The sequence below is a fragment of the Monodelphis domestica genome, chromosome 1 (genome assembly GCF_027887165.1).
Source record: "Monodelphis domestica isolate mMonDom1 chromosome 1, mMonDom1.pri, whole genome shotgun sequence".
In the NCBI taxonomy this organism is placed as follows: domain Eukaryota; kingdom Metazoa; phylum Chordata; class Mammalia; order Didelphimorphia; family Didelphidae; genus Monodelphis; species Monodelphis domestica.
The window spans coordinates 10,648,948-10,668,218 of NC_077227.1; the positions used below are offsets into that span (position 1 = coordinate 10,648,948).

Consider the following 19,271-nt stretch of genomic DNA (forward strand, 5'->3'; position numbering starts at 1 on the left):
GTGGGTGCTAGACTTTCTAGGCTGCTGGGCCAGAAGGCAGTGGTGATATGGTTTTGGTTTACTATAGTGCCAAATATGAAGGTAATGAATATTTCCCCCAGTAATGGTGTCTCCCTTTTCCAAAGGATCCTTAAGGGCCAAATAGCTGACCGTGGGGTTACGCAAGCTTTTTGGATTTTTACCTGTCTCCAGTGGACTATGTTCTGGACGGAGGTTCCAGCTGGATTCTGGGATAGATAAACATCTAGACGACTCTGGAGAAGAAAGAAGGTTGTGTCTCAAATATCTCTAATCAGGATGGATAGTATTTTCATTCTTTTCTTTTCTATTACCTCTAGTTCTAGGACTTAGAGGTGAGAGAGTCTTTTAGCCTCTCTGACCACCTCACCCACTTCTTCACTTGACAGAGAAAGATCCAGAAGCCCAAAGCCATGATATTTGTATATATTTACCTCCCTTTCTGATATGGCCAAAGCAATCAAGTAAGGATAAAAATATTGATCCTGTAAAACCAATGTTGGGAAGTGATGTGAAATAGCTTTCACATATGAAACAGCTCCCTGTAGGTTGGCTGGTAACCTGAAAGTCAGCCAGTCCTTCTGAGATACTGACCACTCCTCTGTTATTCACACACAACATTCCTAGCTCTAATCTCTCACTTTTGTACACGCTGTCCCCAAGACCTGGAATATACTTCCTTCTTCAACTTTGCCTCATATATGTAACTCAACACTGCCAGGTGTAAAGAGATCAAATAGATCTCTGTGGGTACACCTAGATTCAAGAATGATCTTGGTACTGAGAAGAAGCAAGGAGAGCATTTAGAGTTCATTTCTTTCACAAAAGGAAGGAATAGGGGCAGCTGCATAGTTCAGTGGAATGAGAGCCAGACCTAGAGACAGGAGGTCCTGGTTCAAATCTGGCCTCAGACACTTCCAAGCTGTGTGACCCTGGGCAAGTCACTTCACCCCCATTGCCTAGCCCTTACCACTCTTCTGCCTTGGAACCAATACACAGTATCAATTCTAAGAGGAAAGGTAAGAGTTTTATCTAAAAAAAGGAAGGAATGACTGTACAATCATAGCTTTAGAGCTGTAAGAGTCTTATAACAAGTCTAGCCCCTTCATTTTACATATGAAAAAAGACTAAAATTTCATCATTCTTTAAAAACAAACAAACCCATCTTTAACTTGACTTTAACATCTCCACAAGCTGAGTATTTTGTGTCTCTTCCTTATTCACAAACATAGTTATAGAAAAAAGTTTTCTGCTCTCATTGAATCCATTTGCTCACCTCCACTTCTCAAGCCCTTGTGATGTGGCTTCTGATTCTTGCACTCAACTGAAATGACTCTCCATGTTCATCAAATATCTCTCATAGCTAAATCCAGTGGTCTTTTCATGGTCTTCATCCTCTTTGGTCTCTCCCCAGTGCTTGACTCTGGTGACACCCTATCCTTGAGAACCTCTCTACTCTGTCACAGCTTGTCCTTATTTCTTAATCATCTCTCCTCATTCATTCATATTTTGGCCCATAGGCAAGTGTGTTCCTAAGACTCTGTCTTGGGCTTCTTCCTCAATAATCTTTCAGGTTGAATTAATCAGATTCCTAGGATTCAGTCAACTCTCAAATCCATTCATGTTTAAAAAGAGTTTTCCCATCTCTTTTCGGATCTCCAGGCTTGCACTGCCAATTCCTAGTTTGACAGCACCTCCTGGAAACACACAAGCATCTTAGATTTGCAGTGTTTTCCACCTTAAATGTCTTCTGTGGGTCCTCTTTAAGTGCTGCATCAGTCAATTCTCAGGAGCCTTAGAAAACCCTTGTGAAGGAATTGTGGCTGAACTTGCTTTACCAGAGGAGGTAAAGTGCTCTTTCCTTTCCAGACTATATACCTGACTCTCCAGACATTCTGTGAGATACCTCAGAAACCACTTCACACTGGAAACTGACTCCACCCCAAGACTTCTCACACTGGAAATACTCTGTCTCTGAAGCCTTTTCCTATGATTGGCTGTTTCATCCCAGAACCTTCATTTTGAGTCTTCATTCCTTTGAGGTTATAATCCGTATTCTCTGGGTAACCACACTTTCTCCCTTCCCTTTCCCCTTTTTCAGCTTCCTATTATCTCTTGCCTTCTTCAAGTAGGATGTAAGCTTCTTGAGGTCTGGTTTTGTCCTTTTTGTTTATATTTGTAGTCCAAGAGCTCAGCACAACTGAAACAGTCAAGCCGCTTTTACTAAGAATCTATTATGTACCAGATGCTTTACTTAATTCTGGCAATACCAATAAAGGGGAAAAAAACATCCCTGCTCTCAAGAAGCTAAGTCGAACAGGTGAGACAACATAGAAACTATGTATAAACATGATCAGTGCCACAAACTGAGTGAATGACAGAGTAGGATTTGAATCCAACTCTTCAAGTTTTTAATTTATTCTCTTTTCATGGCAATCTAATTGAATCTTAGACTCCCTGTGCTTCAATTTCTTTGTCTATGGAATAGATAAGTCATATTGGTTAATCTTCAAAGTCCCTGCTAACTCTGAAATCCATGTGTCACTGTTCAGAATTTTAGTCATGTAAATTTTCTCTTCTCTGTGTTATTTTGACCCTTTGTAGATTTCTTAGTCATTCTTAACCATACTTCTGAGACAACTAAAAAGTTTACAAGAAAAAATGTTAGGAAAGTGGATAGAACTTTAGAAAAAAAATTGATATCATAGACTTCTGGAAAAAATGAATAAGAATAGAAAAGAATATGCCCCTTTCTCAGCAGTATATGGCATCTTAATTAAACTGACCATATAATATGGCATAGAAATCTCACAAACAAATATAGAAAAGGAGAAATACAAAAAGTATCCTTTTCCAAAACACAGAGAAATAAAAATGACATATAATAAAGGGCAGCAGAAAAGATTCAAAATTAATTGGAAAATAAATAATCCTATCCTAAAGAATAAATGGGTCAAGGGAAAACAATCGTGGACACAATCAATAATTTCAATAAAAAAATGACAATGAGGAGACAACATACTATAATTTATGGAATTCAGCCAAAGCAGTACATAGGGACAAATCTATATGCTTACAATTTAAAAGAGAGAGAGAGAGAGCAGACCAATGAATTGTATCTGCAACTAAAAAAGTAAAAAAAAGAACTAATTGAAAATCCTTAATTAAAAAGTAAATCAGAAATCCTGAAAATCAGAGAGATTAATAAAATTGAAAGAAAATATTGAACGAATAATTAAGAGGAGCTGGTTTTATGGGAAAAATAAGTAAAATAGATAAAGCATTGATTAACATGATTTTTAAAAAAAGAAAGAAGAAAGACAAATTACCAGTATCAAAAATGAAAAATGTAGAATTATAGTCAATGAAGAAGAAATTAAAGCAATTATTAGAAGTTACTTGACCCAACTGTATGCCATTAAATCAGGCAATCTAAGAGAAATAGATGAATGTGGAAAAATATAAAATACCTAGAATAACAACAGAGGAAATAGAACACTTAACCCTATCACATAAAAAGAAATTGAACAAGCCATTAAAAAATTCCCTAAGAAAAAGGAACCAGGCCAAATAGATTCTGAAGTGACCTCTACGAAACATTCAAAGAACAATTAACTCCAATACTACATAAACTATTTAGAAGAATAAGTGAAGATGGAATCCTTCAAAATTCCTTTTATGATACAAATGTGGGATTGATACCTAAACTAGAAAGAGTTAAAACAGAGAAAAACTATGGACCAATCTCCCTAATAAAATTTGATGCAAAATGTTTAAATAAAACACTAGCAAGGAGATTACAACAATATAACACAAATATCATACAATATGATCTGGTGGGTTTTATACCAGGAATTCAAGAATGGTTCAATGTTAGGAAAATTATCAGCATAATTGACAATGTAAGTGAAAAAACATCAAAAATCATATAACTATGTCAGTAGATACAGAAAAAGCTTTTGGAAAAATATAACATCATTCTTCATAAAAATATTAGAAAAATGGAATAAATGGAGTTTTTCTTAAAGTAATAAATGGCATCTATCTAGAACCAACAGTAAGCATTATCTATAATGGGATAGACTAGAAGTCTTTCCAATAAGATAAGGAGTGAATCAAGGATGTCCATTATCACCACTACTATATAATATTATGCTAGAAATTCTAACTATAACAATAAGAGAAGAAAAAGATATTGAAGGAATTAGAGTAGGAAATAAGGAAACAAAGATATCTTTTTTTTTTTCTGAAGATATGTTGGTATACATAGAGAACTCTACAGAATGTACCAAAAAACTAATAGAAATAATTAACAATTTTAGCAAAGCTTCCAAATACAAAATAAACCCACATAAATCATCAGCACTTTTATTTACTACCATCAAAGACCAATAGGAAGAGATAGAAAATTTAAATTAGAATAAAAAACAAAAAATGATAGAAAGATCCTATTAAAAATAACTTGAAATAGAGGGAAGGGGGGACTTAGATACCTAGAAATAAATTCTACTAATAAAATAAGAAATGGGAAAAATAACTGTAGACAATATAAGATACCTGGAGCTATTCCTCCCAAAACCAACCCAGAAACTATGTGAACATAATTACAAAATACTTTTCACACAAATAAAGTCAGACCTAAACAATTGGAAAAGCATTAATTGTTCATATATAGGTTGAGCCAATATAATAAAATGAGAATTCTACCTAAATTATTTTAACTATTCAGTGTCATACCAATTAAACTATCCAAAAATTATTTCATTGAACTAGAAAAAATAATATAAAAAATTCATCTAGAAGACCAAAAGGCCAAGAACATTAAGGAGCGTTATTAAAAAAAAAAATAAAGGAAGGGATCCTAGCTGTACCCGATCTCAAACTATACTATTAAGCAGTAATCATCAAAACAATCTAGTTGTGGCTAAGAAATAGAATCGTGAATCAATGAAATAGGTTAGTTAATCAACACATAGGAGTTAATAACCATTGTAGACTGGTATCCAATAATTCCAAAGATCCAACCTTTTGGGGAAAGAACTCACTATTTGACAAAAACTGCTGGGAAAACTGGGAAGCAGTATGGCAGAAACTAAGCATATACCAACATCTCACACCATACACAAAGATAAAATCGAAATGGATACTTGATTTAGAAATGAAAGGTGACACCTTAAACAAATTAAGAGAACATTAAAAGTTCACATGTCAGATTTATGGATAAAGGAAGAATTTATTACCAAACAAGAATAAAGAACATTACCAAAAAAATGAAATGGATAATTTTGATTATGTTAAATTAAAAACTTTCTGTTCAAACAAAACCAATGCAAACAATATTATAAAGGAAACAACAAATTGGGGGAAAATCTCTAGCAAGTATCTCTGACAAAGGCTAATCTTGAAATACATAGAGAACTGAGTCAAATTTGTACAAATACAAAGCATTACCCAGTTGGTCAAAAGATATTAACATGCAGTTCTCAGAGAAAGAAATTAAAACTATCTATAGTCATATTAAAAAATGTTCCAAATCTATTGTTTAGAGAAATACAAATTAAAACAATTCTGAGATATCACCTCACACCTATCAGATTGGCCATTATGATCAAAAAAGAAAAGTGAAAAATGTTTGAGGGATGAGGGATGTCATAGTAATATAATGTTGGTTGAACTATGAACTGATACAATCACTTTTGGAGAGCAATATAGAACCATACCCAAAGGGATATCAAATGATACATACCATTTGACCCAGCAATACGACTAGTGAGTCTATATCCCAAAGAGATCAGAGACCTACCTGCACAAAAATATTTTAGCTTTTTTTTTTCTAGTGGTAAAGAATTAGAAACTGATGGATGTCCATCAATTGGACAATGGCTGAACAAATTATGATATGTTTGTATATTATTGTGTCATAAGAAATGACAAACAGGATGAGTTCAGGAAAACTGGGAAAGACATAGGAACTGATGCAAAGTGAACAGAACCAGGAGAACACTGTATATTGAAACAGAAATATTATATGATGATCAACTGTGAAGGACTAAACTATTATCAGCAAAACAAACTTCAAGATATCCATGTGATTGATGATGAAAAATGCAATCCACAGCCAAAGAAGAAACTGTTTAAGTATGATTGCATGCCATCTTTCACTTTATTTCCTTCACACGTTTCCTTTTTATTATATGGGAGATCTGTGTCTCCTGTCATGGCATGAGAAATATGTAAATATGTATTGCATAAACACAATGGTATAACCTATATCAGACTATTTACTGCCTGGGGTGAGGGATGGCAGGAAAGAATCTGCCTCCTAAAATGTGAGAAAACAATTGTTGAAAATTGTTTCTAGATGTAATTAGGAAAAAAACAAACAAACAAACAACCAAAGTGAAAAACAAACAAACAGTAATTCTAAGAAAGATTTCTGATTTTGTCAGTGTGGAGTACTTCCAGGCCAGAAACTCTCTCTACCCTGAAAATGTCCATTTCTAAGATCTAAATAGTTCTGGAAGCACCTAAATGGTTAAATTATTTTCTCAGGTTCACATAGCTAGCAAATATCAGGAATGAGATTTGAAGTTAGAATCTCCTGACTCTGATTACTCTTTCCATTATACTGCATTACATCTTAGTAGAGTTCTATAAATAAAATAAAAACAAGTAAAAATAACAACTGTGAAGATTATTTTAGTAAAACAAAACAATAACTTAAAGTATCTTGTCTATTTTTAGCTAAACAAATCAAGAGCCATTGATTCTCGTAAAGTGGGGGAGTGACAGGAAGTGACATTGAGAAAACTACTTTAAAAAGGCCAGCTCGAGGATTCAGGGATGCTCTCTGCATTGGTGAACTGGATTGGAGGAGGAGACTCTTTCCCTGGATCCTGCTTCTGTTTGAAGTGATGAGTGGAGTGATTCCTTCCTTAGTTCTTCAGTGAGGAGACCCTCTCTGTTGGTTGGTGCTTTGGTGGAACACTCCCTTCAGCTTGAGTTCTGGTGAGATTCTTGCCTAAATAAGCCCCATTGGTACTGAAGGTTCTAGACAGATCTAGCATCTCCTGGCTCTTCAGATTTCAACTTCCTAATTAGGACTTTGGATTCTGGTGAGATTCACTTCAGATTTGCATTTGCAGCCTGGAGACATTAGGATTAAACTTAGGGTATTTGTAGCTAGGCAGTACTTTCTGTTTCTTTATCTACTTTTTTCTACTTTCCCACTTTCAACCTCTTTATAAATAAAGCTGCTAATAGTAATTTGACTTAAGCTGTAATATTTTTAAATCGGCAACCACAATATTACTTTAGAACTTTCATATTAGCATAAAAATATAAATATAAATTCTTACACAACTATATTAAGGAAAATGAGCAGGAAAGCAGGGGAGCTCTCCTCTATTTACAAGAGGAGTGGACACCTACCATGTTAAAGTTTTTCTGATTATATCCAGATACATGGAAGAATAAGCCTGCACAGAGATGACTGAATATTTTCTGGTTACACACTTGGCTTCCCAAGAACTGATTCAAGGAGGACATTGGGATCAGCTCCTTTCTACCAAAGATAACCTGGAGAAACAAGATGAAATACAACAAAATGAGATTCATTATGATTGTAGTTTACTACAAACATACTGATGAGATGGGATGCAAAATGCTTAACTAGGACATGTTTGTCCTCCTCTTCTCTCACTTTTTCATTCTCTGTCTCTTCCTTCTTGGCACCTATTTCCCAGAGTCCTCTCTTCTGTTGATCACTTTGGATAGTAATTACAGCAACTCAGGTACATAGATTTTGAGCTGGAGGACACTTGAGGCCAACCTCCTCTTTTTACATCTAAAGAATCTGAAAACTCGTTAAGATAAGCATCCTAGAGGTAGTTAGTCGTAGAGCTGGTAGAAACTCACAGAATCATGTGATCACGGTTCTAAAGCTGGAAAGAGCCTTAATGATCCAAGCTCTTTATTTGACTAAGGAGAAAATTGAGACCCATAAAGAATAAACACTTTGTCCCATATCACACATAACACATAGCAATGTCATCTGCTTCTGTGTGCCATGAGAAACATATTAATCCCAGGACCACTAGTACCTAGAGAATTGGATTGCAGGTAATCCTGAAGGTAATATCTCAAGGATGAAAGTCACAGCCCAGAATCAGGCTAAAAGAATGGGTTACATGAGGATGAAGGAACTGAATCTCAGACAAGTAAAATGCCTTTTCTAAGGCAATAATTATCTTAGATATCATCTAGTCCAACCTTTTCATTTTACATATGTGGAAACTGACTCTGTCCATATTCTTATGTCAATTATCTAGTGCTCTATCCACTAAAAGTTATCAATGCTCAGTGACCATGAATGCATTGGGTTAAGGAGGAAAGAATTAAACTGGGATCCCTCCAATACCTTACCATTCTCTAAAGAGATTGAATGAAGAGGGTACCTCATTCTACCTCACCCACACCAGTCCATTCCCATAGCATAGAAACTACATAGAATTAGCTCTATGCTTTGACCCAAGGGTCAATCATGACTCCCTCATCTGACCTTGAAATAAATATTGTCTAATCTACAAGAATCCATCCATTTGGCAGGCATGGACCCTTGATATTAGGTCATAGAAAAGAAGAATTATCATATAAGTCAATAATTCCAGGTAAGGCATAAGGGCTATGTTGCCTCCTGTAGGGATAATTCTAGGGTTGTGAACTAATCTAAACTAATTTGGTTGCCAGAGAAAATCTCAAATAAAATACCCGTCAGTTGGAAATTTATGGTGATTTTTAATTAATATAGAGGAAAGGAATTAAGGAGAAGAGAGAGAAGGAGGGTATAGGATTTATCCCGCCTGATCTGTGCCAGGGGAAGTTCAAAGACCTCTGCCATGAGGTCTCTGAAGAAGATTAGAGGCTTTCTAAGAGGAAAATGTTTGGAAGGTAAAGGAGAAAGAATCAGCTTAAACTCCAAGAGAGCTCAGTTAAGATGCTTCACCTGAACTAGGCTACTCAGCTTTTCCCAGAATAGTATCAAGGAAAACTCTCCGCCAAACCAGACAATAGCTGCCGCCATGCCAAGAGGCCAAAACACTGCCAGCCAGAGCCACCTCTCTGCCGAAAGAGGTTGGAGAAAGGAAGTGACGCGATTTACATTACTTTCCTGTGTCTCACATGTACCAATGGTAGCTTAAGCTTGACTTAGGACAGCCCAGGGGTCTGTCAGTTGTTTCTGATTTGTCATTTGCTAGCATGTCTGTCATAGGCCATCTTCCTAAATACTTAATCCTTAGGTATGGGTGTAGTCATCCTTCACTTTATTTCCTCCATGAACTTTTCTCTAGTGTGAGTAATATGTATCTTCTTCCACAACATGATGAACATGGAAATACATATCACATAATGATATATGACCAATCTATATCTTATTACCTGCTCTCTTGGGGAAGGGGGAGGGGTGGGAAAAAGGAGGGAATACGGATCTCAAAGTGTCAGAAAATGATAATTTTCCCCCAATTCATCAAGCATTCATTTATTTTTTCATTACACAACATTTAAAAATTTTTAAAGTTTTTTTAAATTTCCTCCAATTTCATGTTAAAACAATTTTTAATATTCTTTTAAAATTCTCTCTTCTTCTGACCCTCACTCCCTCAATTCTTCCCTCCTCTTTTCCCTCCCTGAGGTGTAAAACAATCTGATTTCAATTTTATATATATATAATTGTGTGAAACATTTTTTTCATATTAGTAATTTTGTGGTAGAGATTTTAAGTGAAAAGAAAGAAGAAAGAAAATGAAATATATTTCAATCTGCATTCAGATTCTATCAGTTCTTTTTCAAGCAGCAAATGGCATTTTTATCACAAGTCTCTGGGATTGTCTTAGATCACTGCATTGTCATGAATAACTAAGCCATTCAGAGTTGTCTATCAAGGAATATTGCTGTCATTGTGTATAATGTTCTTCTGGTTCTGCTCATTTCACTTTGCATCAGTTCATGTATGCTTTTCCAGATTTCAGAAAAAAATTATTAAAAATTCTACTAATATGTAATCTGGAAAAAAACTTTAAAGAAAAAATTATTGGACTAGCTGAAAGCCATCAAAAAAGAATCTGGAAGTCATATATCAAGAACTTTTCAAGGAAAACTAACCTGATATTCTAGAATTAGAAGATTAAATTGAAAATGAAACACTCCACCAATCACCTTCAGAAAGAGACCTCTAAATGAGCAATTGCAGGAATATTGTAGCCAAATTTCAGAACTCCAAGGTTAAGCATAAACTACTATAATCAACCAGAATGAAACTATTCAAAGATCACAGAGCCACAGTCAGGATAACATAAAAGTTAACCACTTCTACCTTAAAGAATATAAGGGCCTTTGAATCTAGTATTCCAGAGAATAAAGGAGATAGGATTACAATGAAGAATTAACTATCCCCTAAAAATGAGTATAATCCTTCAGGGAGAAAAATGGATATTTAATGAAACTGAGAACTTTCAAACATTCCTAAGGAAAGAACCAGAACTGTGTAAAAAATTTTACATTCAAACAGAAGACTCAGGAGAAACATAAGAAGGTATATAGAAAAGAGAAATCATAAGGGATTCAATAAGGTTGAATTGTTTATTTTCTTACATGGGAAGACAATACTTGTAACTCTTAGGAACTTTATTCATATTTAATATAATTAAAGGAATAGTCATAGACAAAAGATGGGGGTATGAATTAACTACAATGAGAACTACCAAAAAAAACCCATAATTACAAGATGAGAAAGAGGGATGCACTGGGAAAACAAAGAAGGGAGAAACAGTGGATTGAACTATCTCAAATAAAAGAAGAGCAAAGGAGCTATTAAAATGGAGGGGATCATGGGGCTGGGTGGGCAATGCTTGAACCTTATATTCATTGGATTTGGCTCAAAGAGCAAATACACAGTCAGATGGATGTGGCTATCTATCTTACCTAATAAAGGAATAGGGATAAGAGAAGGCAGAGGATGGGGGGACAAGAGAAGGGAAGATGGGATTATTAGCAGAGACAGATTGAAAGGAGAGAAAAAAGAAAAATAAATAGGGTAAAAGTAAGATGGAAAGAGATACACAGTTAATTATTGTAATTGTAAAAGGAAATAGGGTGAACTCACTCATAAAAGAGAAGTGAAGAGAAGAATATATTAAAAACCAGAACTCTACAATATCCTGCCTACAAGAAACACATCTGAAGCAGGGAGACACACATGGGGTAAAGGTAAGGGTTTGGAGCAAAATCTATTGTGGTTCAATTGAATTTTTTAAAAAAGCAGGAATAACAACCATAATTTTAGACAAAGATAAAGCAAAAACAGATCTCATTAAACAGGATATGGAAGGGAATTATATTTTGCCAAAAGGTATCATAGACCATGAAGTAATATCAATACTAAACATATATGCACCAAATGGGATAGCATCCAAATTTTCAAAAGAGTTGTTAAATGACTTATAGTGAAATTATACTAGTAAAAGAACTCAATTTCCCAGAACTGGATAAATCTAACAACAACAACAAAACCAAGAAAGAAGTTAAAGAGGTGAATAGAATTATATATAGAATTAAGTTGGATATGATAGAACTTTGGAGAAAACTGAGTGAGAGTAGAAAATATATACCTTTTTCTCAGCAGGCTCCTAAACAAAAATTGACCATAGTGGGGATAAAAACCTCACAAACAAAGACAAAAAGACAAAAACATTAAGTGCACCCTTTTCAGATCACAGTGCAATAAAAATTACAATCAGTAAAGAGTCATGGAAAGACAGATTAAAAAGTAATGAGTGGAGCCAATGTGTCAGAGAAGACATACGGACCTCCCTGATTTCTATGAAATTACCCTCCAAACAACACTGATATACGATCTCAAAATAAATTCTGGAGCAGCAGAACCCATAAAAGAAAGAGGTGAAACACTTTTTCAGTCCCAAACAACTTGGAACACCTCCTCAAAAAATGGGTTGAACCAGGGTTGAAATGCAGTGCAGACTCCCAAGTATTTCTGACAATGGCCTCATCTCTCAAATCTATAGAGAACTGAGTTAAATTTATAAGGACACAATACATTCCCGCATTGATAAATGGTCAAGGGATATGAACAGGCAATTCTCAGACAAAGTAATTAAAGCTATCTGTAGTCATGTGAAAAATGTTCACCACCTTACACCTAGTAGGTACACCCTTTCCCCTCTTCCACCTGTAAATATTTACACAAACTGCTGCAGAGTGAAGCAAGCAGAACCAAGAGAACACTGCACATAGGAACAGCAAGATTGTGTGATGAATAATTGTGATCAATTTAGCTATTCTCAGCAATACATTAATCTAAAACAATCCCAAAGGACTCATGTTAAGAAATGCCATCTACTTCCAGAGAAAGAACTGTTGGAGTTTGAATCAAGACCAAAGCATATCTCTTCCACTTTCTTAATTTTTTGTTCACATTTCCTTACCCAAAAAGATTAATATGGACAATAGATTACTTAACTGAACATTCAAAATCTATATTAGATTGCTTACCATCTCAGTGGTTTGGGGAGGGGGGGGGGAGAAAGGGAGAGAATTTGAGACTCAAAATGTTTTAGAAAAAAATTTAAATAGTTTTTACATATAATTGAGTAATAAATAAATAGTGAGAAAATAACCAAAATAAAAAAGTAATTGAAAACTAAGTAATATAATTCTAAGGAATAAGTGAGACAAAGTACAAATTATGGAAACAATAATTTCATTAAAGAGAACAACAGTGAGGTAATATACCAGAATTTTTGGGATACAATTAAAGCAATACTTAAGGTAAAATTTATACATTTAAATACAAAGATCAATAATTTAGAGAAAGAATAGATCCATTAATTGGGCACTAAAAAAGAATAGATCAAATAATTAGGCACTAAAAAAAAGAGCAAATTAAAAATTCCCAATTCAACACCAAATTAGGAAGCTTGAAAATCAAAAGTTAGATAAATAAAATTGACAATAAGAACATCATTGAACTAATAAATAAAGCTAATTGGTTAATTTAATTAAAAAAGAAAGAAGAAAATCAAATTACCAAATTCAAAAATGAAAAGGATGAATTCACCATCAATTAAGAGGAATTTAAAACAATTATTTAGTTATTTTACTCAATTATATGTCAATAAATTTTATAATCTAAGTGAAATGATTGAATATTTACAAAAATAGAAACTATCCAAGTCAACAGATGAGGAAGTAGACTACTTACACAATCCCATCTTATAAAAGGAAATTGAAGAAATCACCAATGAATTCCCCAAGAAAAAAATTGGCAGGACCAGATTGATTTCCAAGAAGGAGTTCTACCAAATTCCTTTTCTGACTACTAAAAAAGGAAGAGCCAAAACAGAGATAAAACTAAATCTCCCTAATAAATATTGACACAAAAACTTTAAATAAAATAGTAGCTAGCAGATTCCAGGATTATGACGGTATCAATAACAAAATTAATAGAAATCATAACATTACCTCAATAAATATAGAAAATGCTTTTGACAAAATAAAACATCCAGGCCTATTAAAAAACCAGAGAGCATAGGAATAAGCTTAGTATCTATCTAAAACCAAAAACATTATTTGTAATGGAAACCAGCTAAAAGCCTTCCCAATAAGATCAGAGGTGAAACGAGTTTGCCTATTACCACATTATTCAAAATTGTACTAGAAATGCAAGCTGTAGTAATAAGAGAAGAAAAAGAAATGGAAAGAATTAGAATAAGCAATGAAGAAACAAAGTTATCACTCTACGCAGATGATATGATAACATACTTAGAAAATCCTAGAGAATCAACTAAAATAGATGAAATAATCAAAAACTTCAGCAAAGTTGCATAATATAAAACAAATCCACAGAAGTCATTGGTATTTCTATATATTACCAATAAGGTCAAGTAGAAGAAAAAGACAATCCATTTAAATTAATGATAGATCATATAAAATATTTGAGTCTACTTGTCAAAATAAACTCAGAACTTTTATGAACTCAGTTACAAAACACTTTTCACACAAAGTCAGATCTAAACAATTGGAAAAAAAATATTAATTGCTCATAGGTAGGCCAAGTAAACATAATAAAAATGACAATTTTGCTTGTTAATCTATTTATTTAGTAGTATTTAGCCAATCAAACTGGCCAAAAATTATTTTATAAAACTGGAAAAATAATAACAAAATTAATCCAGAAGAACCAAAGGTCAAGAAAGTCAAGGAAATTAATGAAAAAAAATGTGAAGGAAGTTATCCTAGTAATAACAGATTTCAAACTGTATTGCATCTGTTACTGGATAAGAAATAAAGTGACGGATAATTAGGTACTGTATAAGAGGGAAAACCCAGAAGCAATGGAAAATTTGAATTTGACAAATCTATCTCAGGAGAAGAGGAAATGGAACCCCAGCTGATTTCAGGGGATAGTATGGAATTTTTCAGCCAAGCTCAAAAGGGCAGTTGGGAAGCTGGGAAGGGGTTCTTTGCTCCTGGAGCTGAAGAGGAGAAGGAACTAAACCTCTGCTGTGAAGACACCCAATTTCTCAATCCTTTTGCCCGAGCCACAGAAATCTTATCTGTCAACTGGTGACACTTTTTAGAAAAAAGACTTTTGTCCCTCAGGGGAACCTCAGAGCTTATCCTGAAGAAAGACTCACTGTTTCAAAACCCCAAGATCTGTATAGGAAATAGCTAGGGATTCCCTTTTCCCTCTGCCCTCATTACTCTTCAACCCTTCTGACCTAAATAAAATAGACATCTTGATTTTTAATAGAGACTTCAGTCAGACTCAGTGTGTTAGGAGGGGACCTTCAAAGGACATCATTTCAAGAAGGAGGCTGAGGGGAAATTTCACTTAGCCTTTTAGTCCAGTCAGAACTGACTCCATTTGTTAACAGCCAACTTGGGGGAAGGGGAGGAAGGAAGGAGGTGTTACATTATATTCAATCCCCAAGTGTCTGGCAAACTTTGGTTCCTTCTTCAAAGTCCCCCACTAATACAGTGCACATCATCTAAAGGTTTCACTTCTCAAATACATAGAGAAATGATTCAAATTCATGATAAAAAAATAAGTCATTCTCCAATTGATAAATGGTCAAAGGTATGAACAGACTGTTTTCAGATGAAGAAGTGAACGTCATCTATAGTCATATGAGAAAACGTTCTAAATAACTACTAACTAGAAAAATACAAATTAAGGAACTCTGACGTACAACCTCACATCTATCTGATTGGCCAATATGACCGAAAAAGAAAATGCTAAATGTTGGAAGGCATGTGCAAAAATTGGGTCACGTGTGCACTGCTGGTGGAGTTGTGATCTAATCCAACTCTTCTGGAGAACAATTAGCTCTAAAAGTGTGCATACCCTCTGATCCAGCAATAACCCTGGAACCTTGGAAAGAATTGGAATGAAGCTGGAGGATCTGGGTTCAAGGCCTAGCAGTCTTCCTTACTATATATGTGATTCTAGGCTGACCATCTCAATCTCTTTAGGCTTCAATTTCTTCAATTAGATCAAAATGTCTATAATAGCTTAACAAACTGGAGTATATTAATGGAATAGAATAAATAGATTATAACTAGAGTATGAGAAATGATGAATGTGGTGAATTCAGATAAGCATGGGAAGATCAGTATGAACTGATACAAAGTGAGTCCAAGAGAACCGGGAAAGCAATTTACATAACAATTGCAATAGTGTGCATGGAATCAATGGTGGAAAACTTAACATTGTATCATTACAAACACCAAGTTCAAACCTGGAGAAGAAATAAGAAAATGTGTTTACTTCTCTTTTGAGTAAGGGATAGAAAGGTTCAGAAATGAAGCTGATATAAAAACGTATGTATATATATACACACATATATTTGTATGTATGTGCATATGCATATTTATGACTGACAGAAAGGAGGACATCAGAAGTAGGAAGATGGAGAGATAGAGACAGAGAGACAGAGAGAGGCAGAAAGAGATAGAGACAGAGAGACAGAGAGAGGCAGAAAGAGATAGAGACAGAGAGACAGAGAGAGGCAGAAAGAGATAGAGACAGACAGGGAGAGAGGCAGAAAGAGATAGAGACAGAGAGACAGAGAGAGGCAGAAAGAGATAGAGACAGAGAGACAGAGAGAGGCAGAAAGAGATAGAGACAGAGAGACAGAGAGAGGCAGAAAGAGATAGAGACAGACAGGGAGAGAGGCAGAAAGAGATAGAGACAGAGAGACAAAGAGAGAGGCAGAAAGAGATAGAGACAGAGAGACAGAGAGAGGCAGAAAGAGATAGAGACAGAGAGACAGAGAGAGGCAGAAAGAGATAGAGACAGAGAGACAGAGAGAGGCAGAAAGAGATAGAGACAGAGAGACAGAGAGAGGCAGAAAGAGATAGAGACAGACAGGGAGAGAGGCAGAAAGAGATAGAGACAGAGAGACAAAGAGAGAGGCAGAAAGAGATAGAGACAGACAGGGAGAGAGGCAGAAAGAGATAGAGACAGAGAGACAAAGAGAGAGGCAGAAAGAGATAGAGACAGAGAGACAGAGAGAGGCAGAAAGAGATAGAGACAGACAGGGAGAGAGGCAGAAAGAGATAGAGACAGAGAGACAAAGAGAGAGGCAGAAAGAGATAGAGACAGACAGGGAGAGAGGCAGAAAGAGATAGAGACAGAGAGACAAAGAGAGAGGCAGAAAGAGATAGAGACAGAGAGACAGAGAGAGGCAGAAAGAGATAGAGACAGAGAGACAGAGAGAGGCAGAAAGAGATAGAGACAGACAGCGAGAGAAGCAGAAAGAGATAGAGACAGAGAGACAAAGAGAGAGGCAGAAAGAGATAGAGACAGACAGGGAGAGAGGCAGAAAGAGATAGAGACAGAGAGACAAAGAGAGAGGCAGAAAGAGATAGAGACAGAGAGACAGAGAGGCAGAAAGAGATAGAGACAGAGAGACAGAGAGAGGCAGAAAGAGATAGAGACAGACAGCGAGAGAGGCAGAAAGAGATAGAGACAGAGAGACAGAGAGAGGCAGAAAGAGATAGAGACAGAGAGACAGAGAGAGAGGCAGAAAGAGATAGAGACAGAGAGACAGAGAGAGAGGCAGAAAGAGACAGAGACAGAAGCACAGAAAGAGAGAAAGAGACAGAGGTTAGTTGGACTAAATGAATTCAAAGATTTTAAATTCAGCTTCAAATGAATGTTCCTGTGATGCTGGTGAGGGAAACTGAACTGATGGACCTTTATAAGAAACAGCTGATGCTATGAAAAATGAAATCTGACATTGATGGATGTATGAGATCTTCCTGAGACTCTTAATCTATATGTCAATGAAGGTTATTATTATGTGGTTTATTGTTGGTAATCTTCAGGAATCACCTACCTTTAATATGGGTGTAGGGATGGATATCAGGGCCTTCAGGGGCCCCTTACTGTATTGCACTGAAACCACTGGAGCCAAGGCAAAAAAAAGTTTGATTCTGCTAGACAGTGTTGGATTAGTGGAGAACGCTGCAAAAGCTGAATGAGAGAGAAATTCATTAATGGTAGGTTTTTGTTTTTGTTTTGTTTTTACAATTTTTTACAAATTATCTTGCACACACAGAGGATGAGACTAAAGGCAGTGAGGATGAGAATCTCAAGTGGCAAAAAGAAAACAAGATTTTGAGCTGGAAGTGATTTTGGAACTCACGTAAGGAAACTGATGCCCAAAGAGGGCAAATGATTAGTCCAGGGTCACAACTGCCAAATGGAAAATCCATAGTAATTGATGTGAATGAATGGAAAAGAATGCTAAGATCAGCCATTTTACTTCTAGGCTATTTCCATGGAGAGAAGGAAGATGGAAGAAGTGTCTGTCTAGAGGCCTGTGGGGTGATTCAAACTTTTTACAGGATTCCAAAGGAGTGATGAAGATTAATCAGTTGTGGTCAGAGCTCTTGCTGACTACGGAGTCACCTAGAATGGTAGACCTTTACCTCTCCTGTTTTGGGGCAGCTGTTGAACCTTGCAGAGTTTGACCAGGCTGAGGGCACAAGCCCTCTCTACCTATGTGGATATGAAGGTAAAATGTAGTTCTGAGAGGGATGTTGAGGAATCTTTTCTCTCTGCTTCAGTTTTTAATTGGCCACATCTATTAGAATTAAGATCTAAATTATATTGAGAAAATGGGCCAAATCTAGTTCTAGATTGCCTACAACACCATGAATTATACTGAAGATTCTTAGAGGCACTATTGTCATGCAAAATTAGTAGGGAGTCTTCATGGTAAGGAATGTCATGTTATATGACACCATGGATAGCTCTTCTGCCCTTTGCCATCTGTCTTATCTCCTTACAAATCAAATGAAACTCCTCTCCCAAGTGCTACTGACTCTTATTTGGCAAGTCTGAGCCTTTTCTGTAGCCTTATCCTTCTTGACCCCTGCTCCACATCACGCTGTTGACTACACTTTGTTCCTGGATGCTGTCTTTGTAGTTCTCCGATCCATCTGACCATTCCTTTTCCATGTTCTTTCCTGAGCCACCTTCCCTGTCTTACCTTAGTTAGCACCTCCAAGACTGTCCTGGGCCCCCTTCTCTTCTCTTTCAATCTTCTGTGGGTGTGACTTCATCAGATATAATGACCACCTCCATATAGATGATTTATAAGTTTTGGTGACTTGCAACAAAGCCCTGGTGACCCCCTGAGCTTTAGCCCCCTATCCCTAGCTCTCTAGTGTACCTTTTTACACAGCAGTTCTGTATCATATCCAACTTCATGTGTCTACGGTGTATTCAGATCTTTCCAGGCAAACCCTTTACCAACCCTTCCAGTTTCCATTAAAGTCTCCACCATCACCATCCTTCCAGGCAATCCCCAAGTTTATGACTTAGCATTAGAGACTTTTCAATCTCCTTCACTTATATCTTTGGTATCTACTTCTCCAGCAGCTAGGACAATGCCTGGACAATTAAGCAGGTGTTAATTCATACTTGCTGACTTGATTTTGATGCCCCTTGATCTATACATACCAGTGGTGGTGCCCTGGGAGTGGCCCAGGTAATACAGTTGCTCTTGACTGGTTTTATTCAGAATGAAGTTCAAAGTGGCAGGAAGGTCATATTTAGCCATTTCATCAAAACTGGGGCGGGGGAGAGAGAGCGAGAGAGAGCGAGAGAGAGAGAGGGGGGGGGAGGGAGAGAAAGAGAGAGAGAGAGAGAGAGAGAGAGAGGGAGA

The 19,271-nt window shown here is 36.1% G+C and overlaps 1 protein-coding gene across 5 annotated transcripts in view; it reads right to left on the reverse strand.

Moving 5' to 3' along the window:
• Window positions 1-19,271, reverse strand: part of LOC100021431 (lipase member K-like) — a 36,736-nt gene that overhangs the window by 3,523 nt on the left and 13,942 nt on the right. For 4 of the 5 annotated variants that reach the window (XM_007478305.3, XM_056795542.1, XM_056795561.1 and 1 more), the window contains 4 exons: window positions 19,067-19,176; window positions 17,436-17,572; window positions 7,450-7,596; window positions 183-254 (listed from right to left, as the gene is read on the reverse strand). In XM_007478305.3, the coding sequence (XP_007478367.2) occupies window positions 183-254; window positions 7,450-7,596; window positions 17,436-17,572; window positions 19,067-19,176 (466 nt within the window). The remainder of the gene's footprint in view (window positions 1-182; window positions 255-7,449; window positions 7,597-17,435; window positions 17,573-19,066; window positions 19,177-19,271) is intronic. The other variant, XM_016428638.2, reaches the window with a different exon arrangement.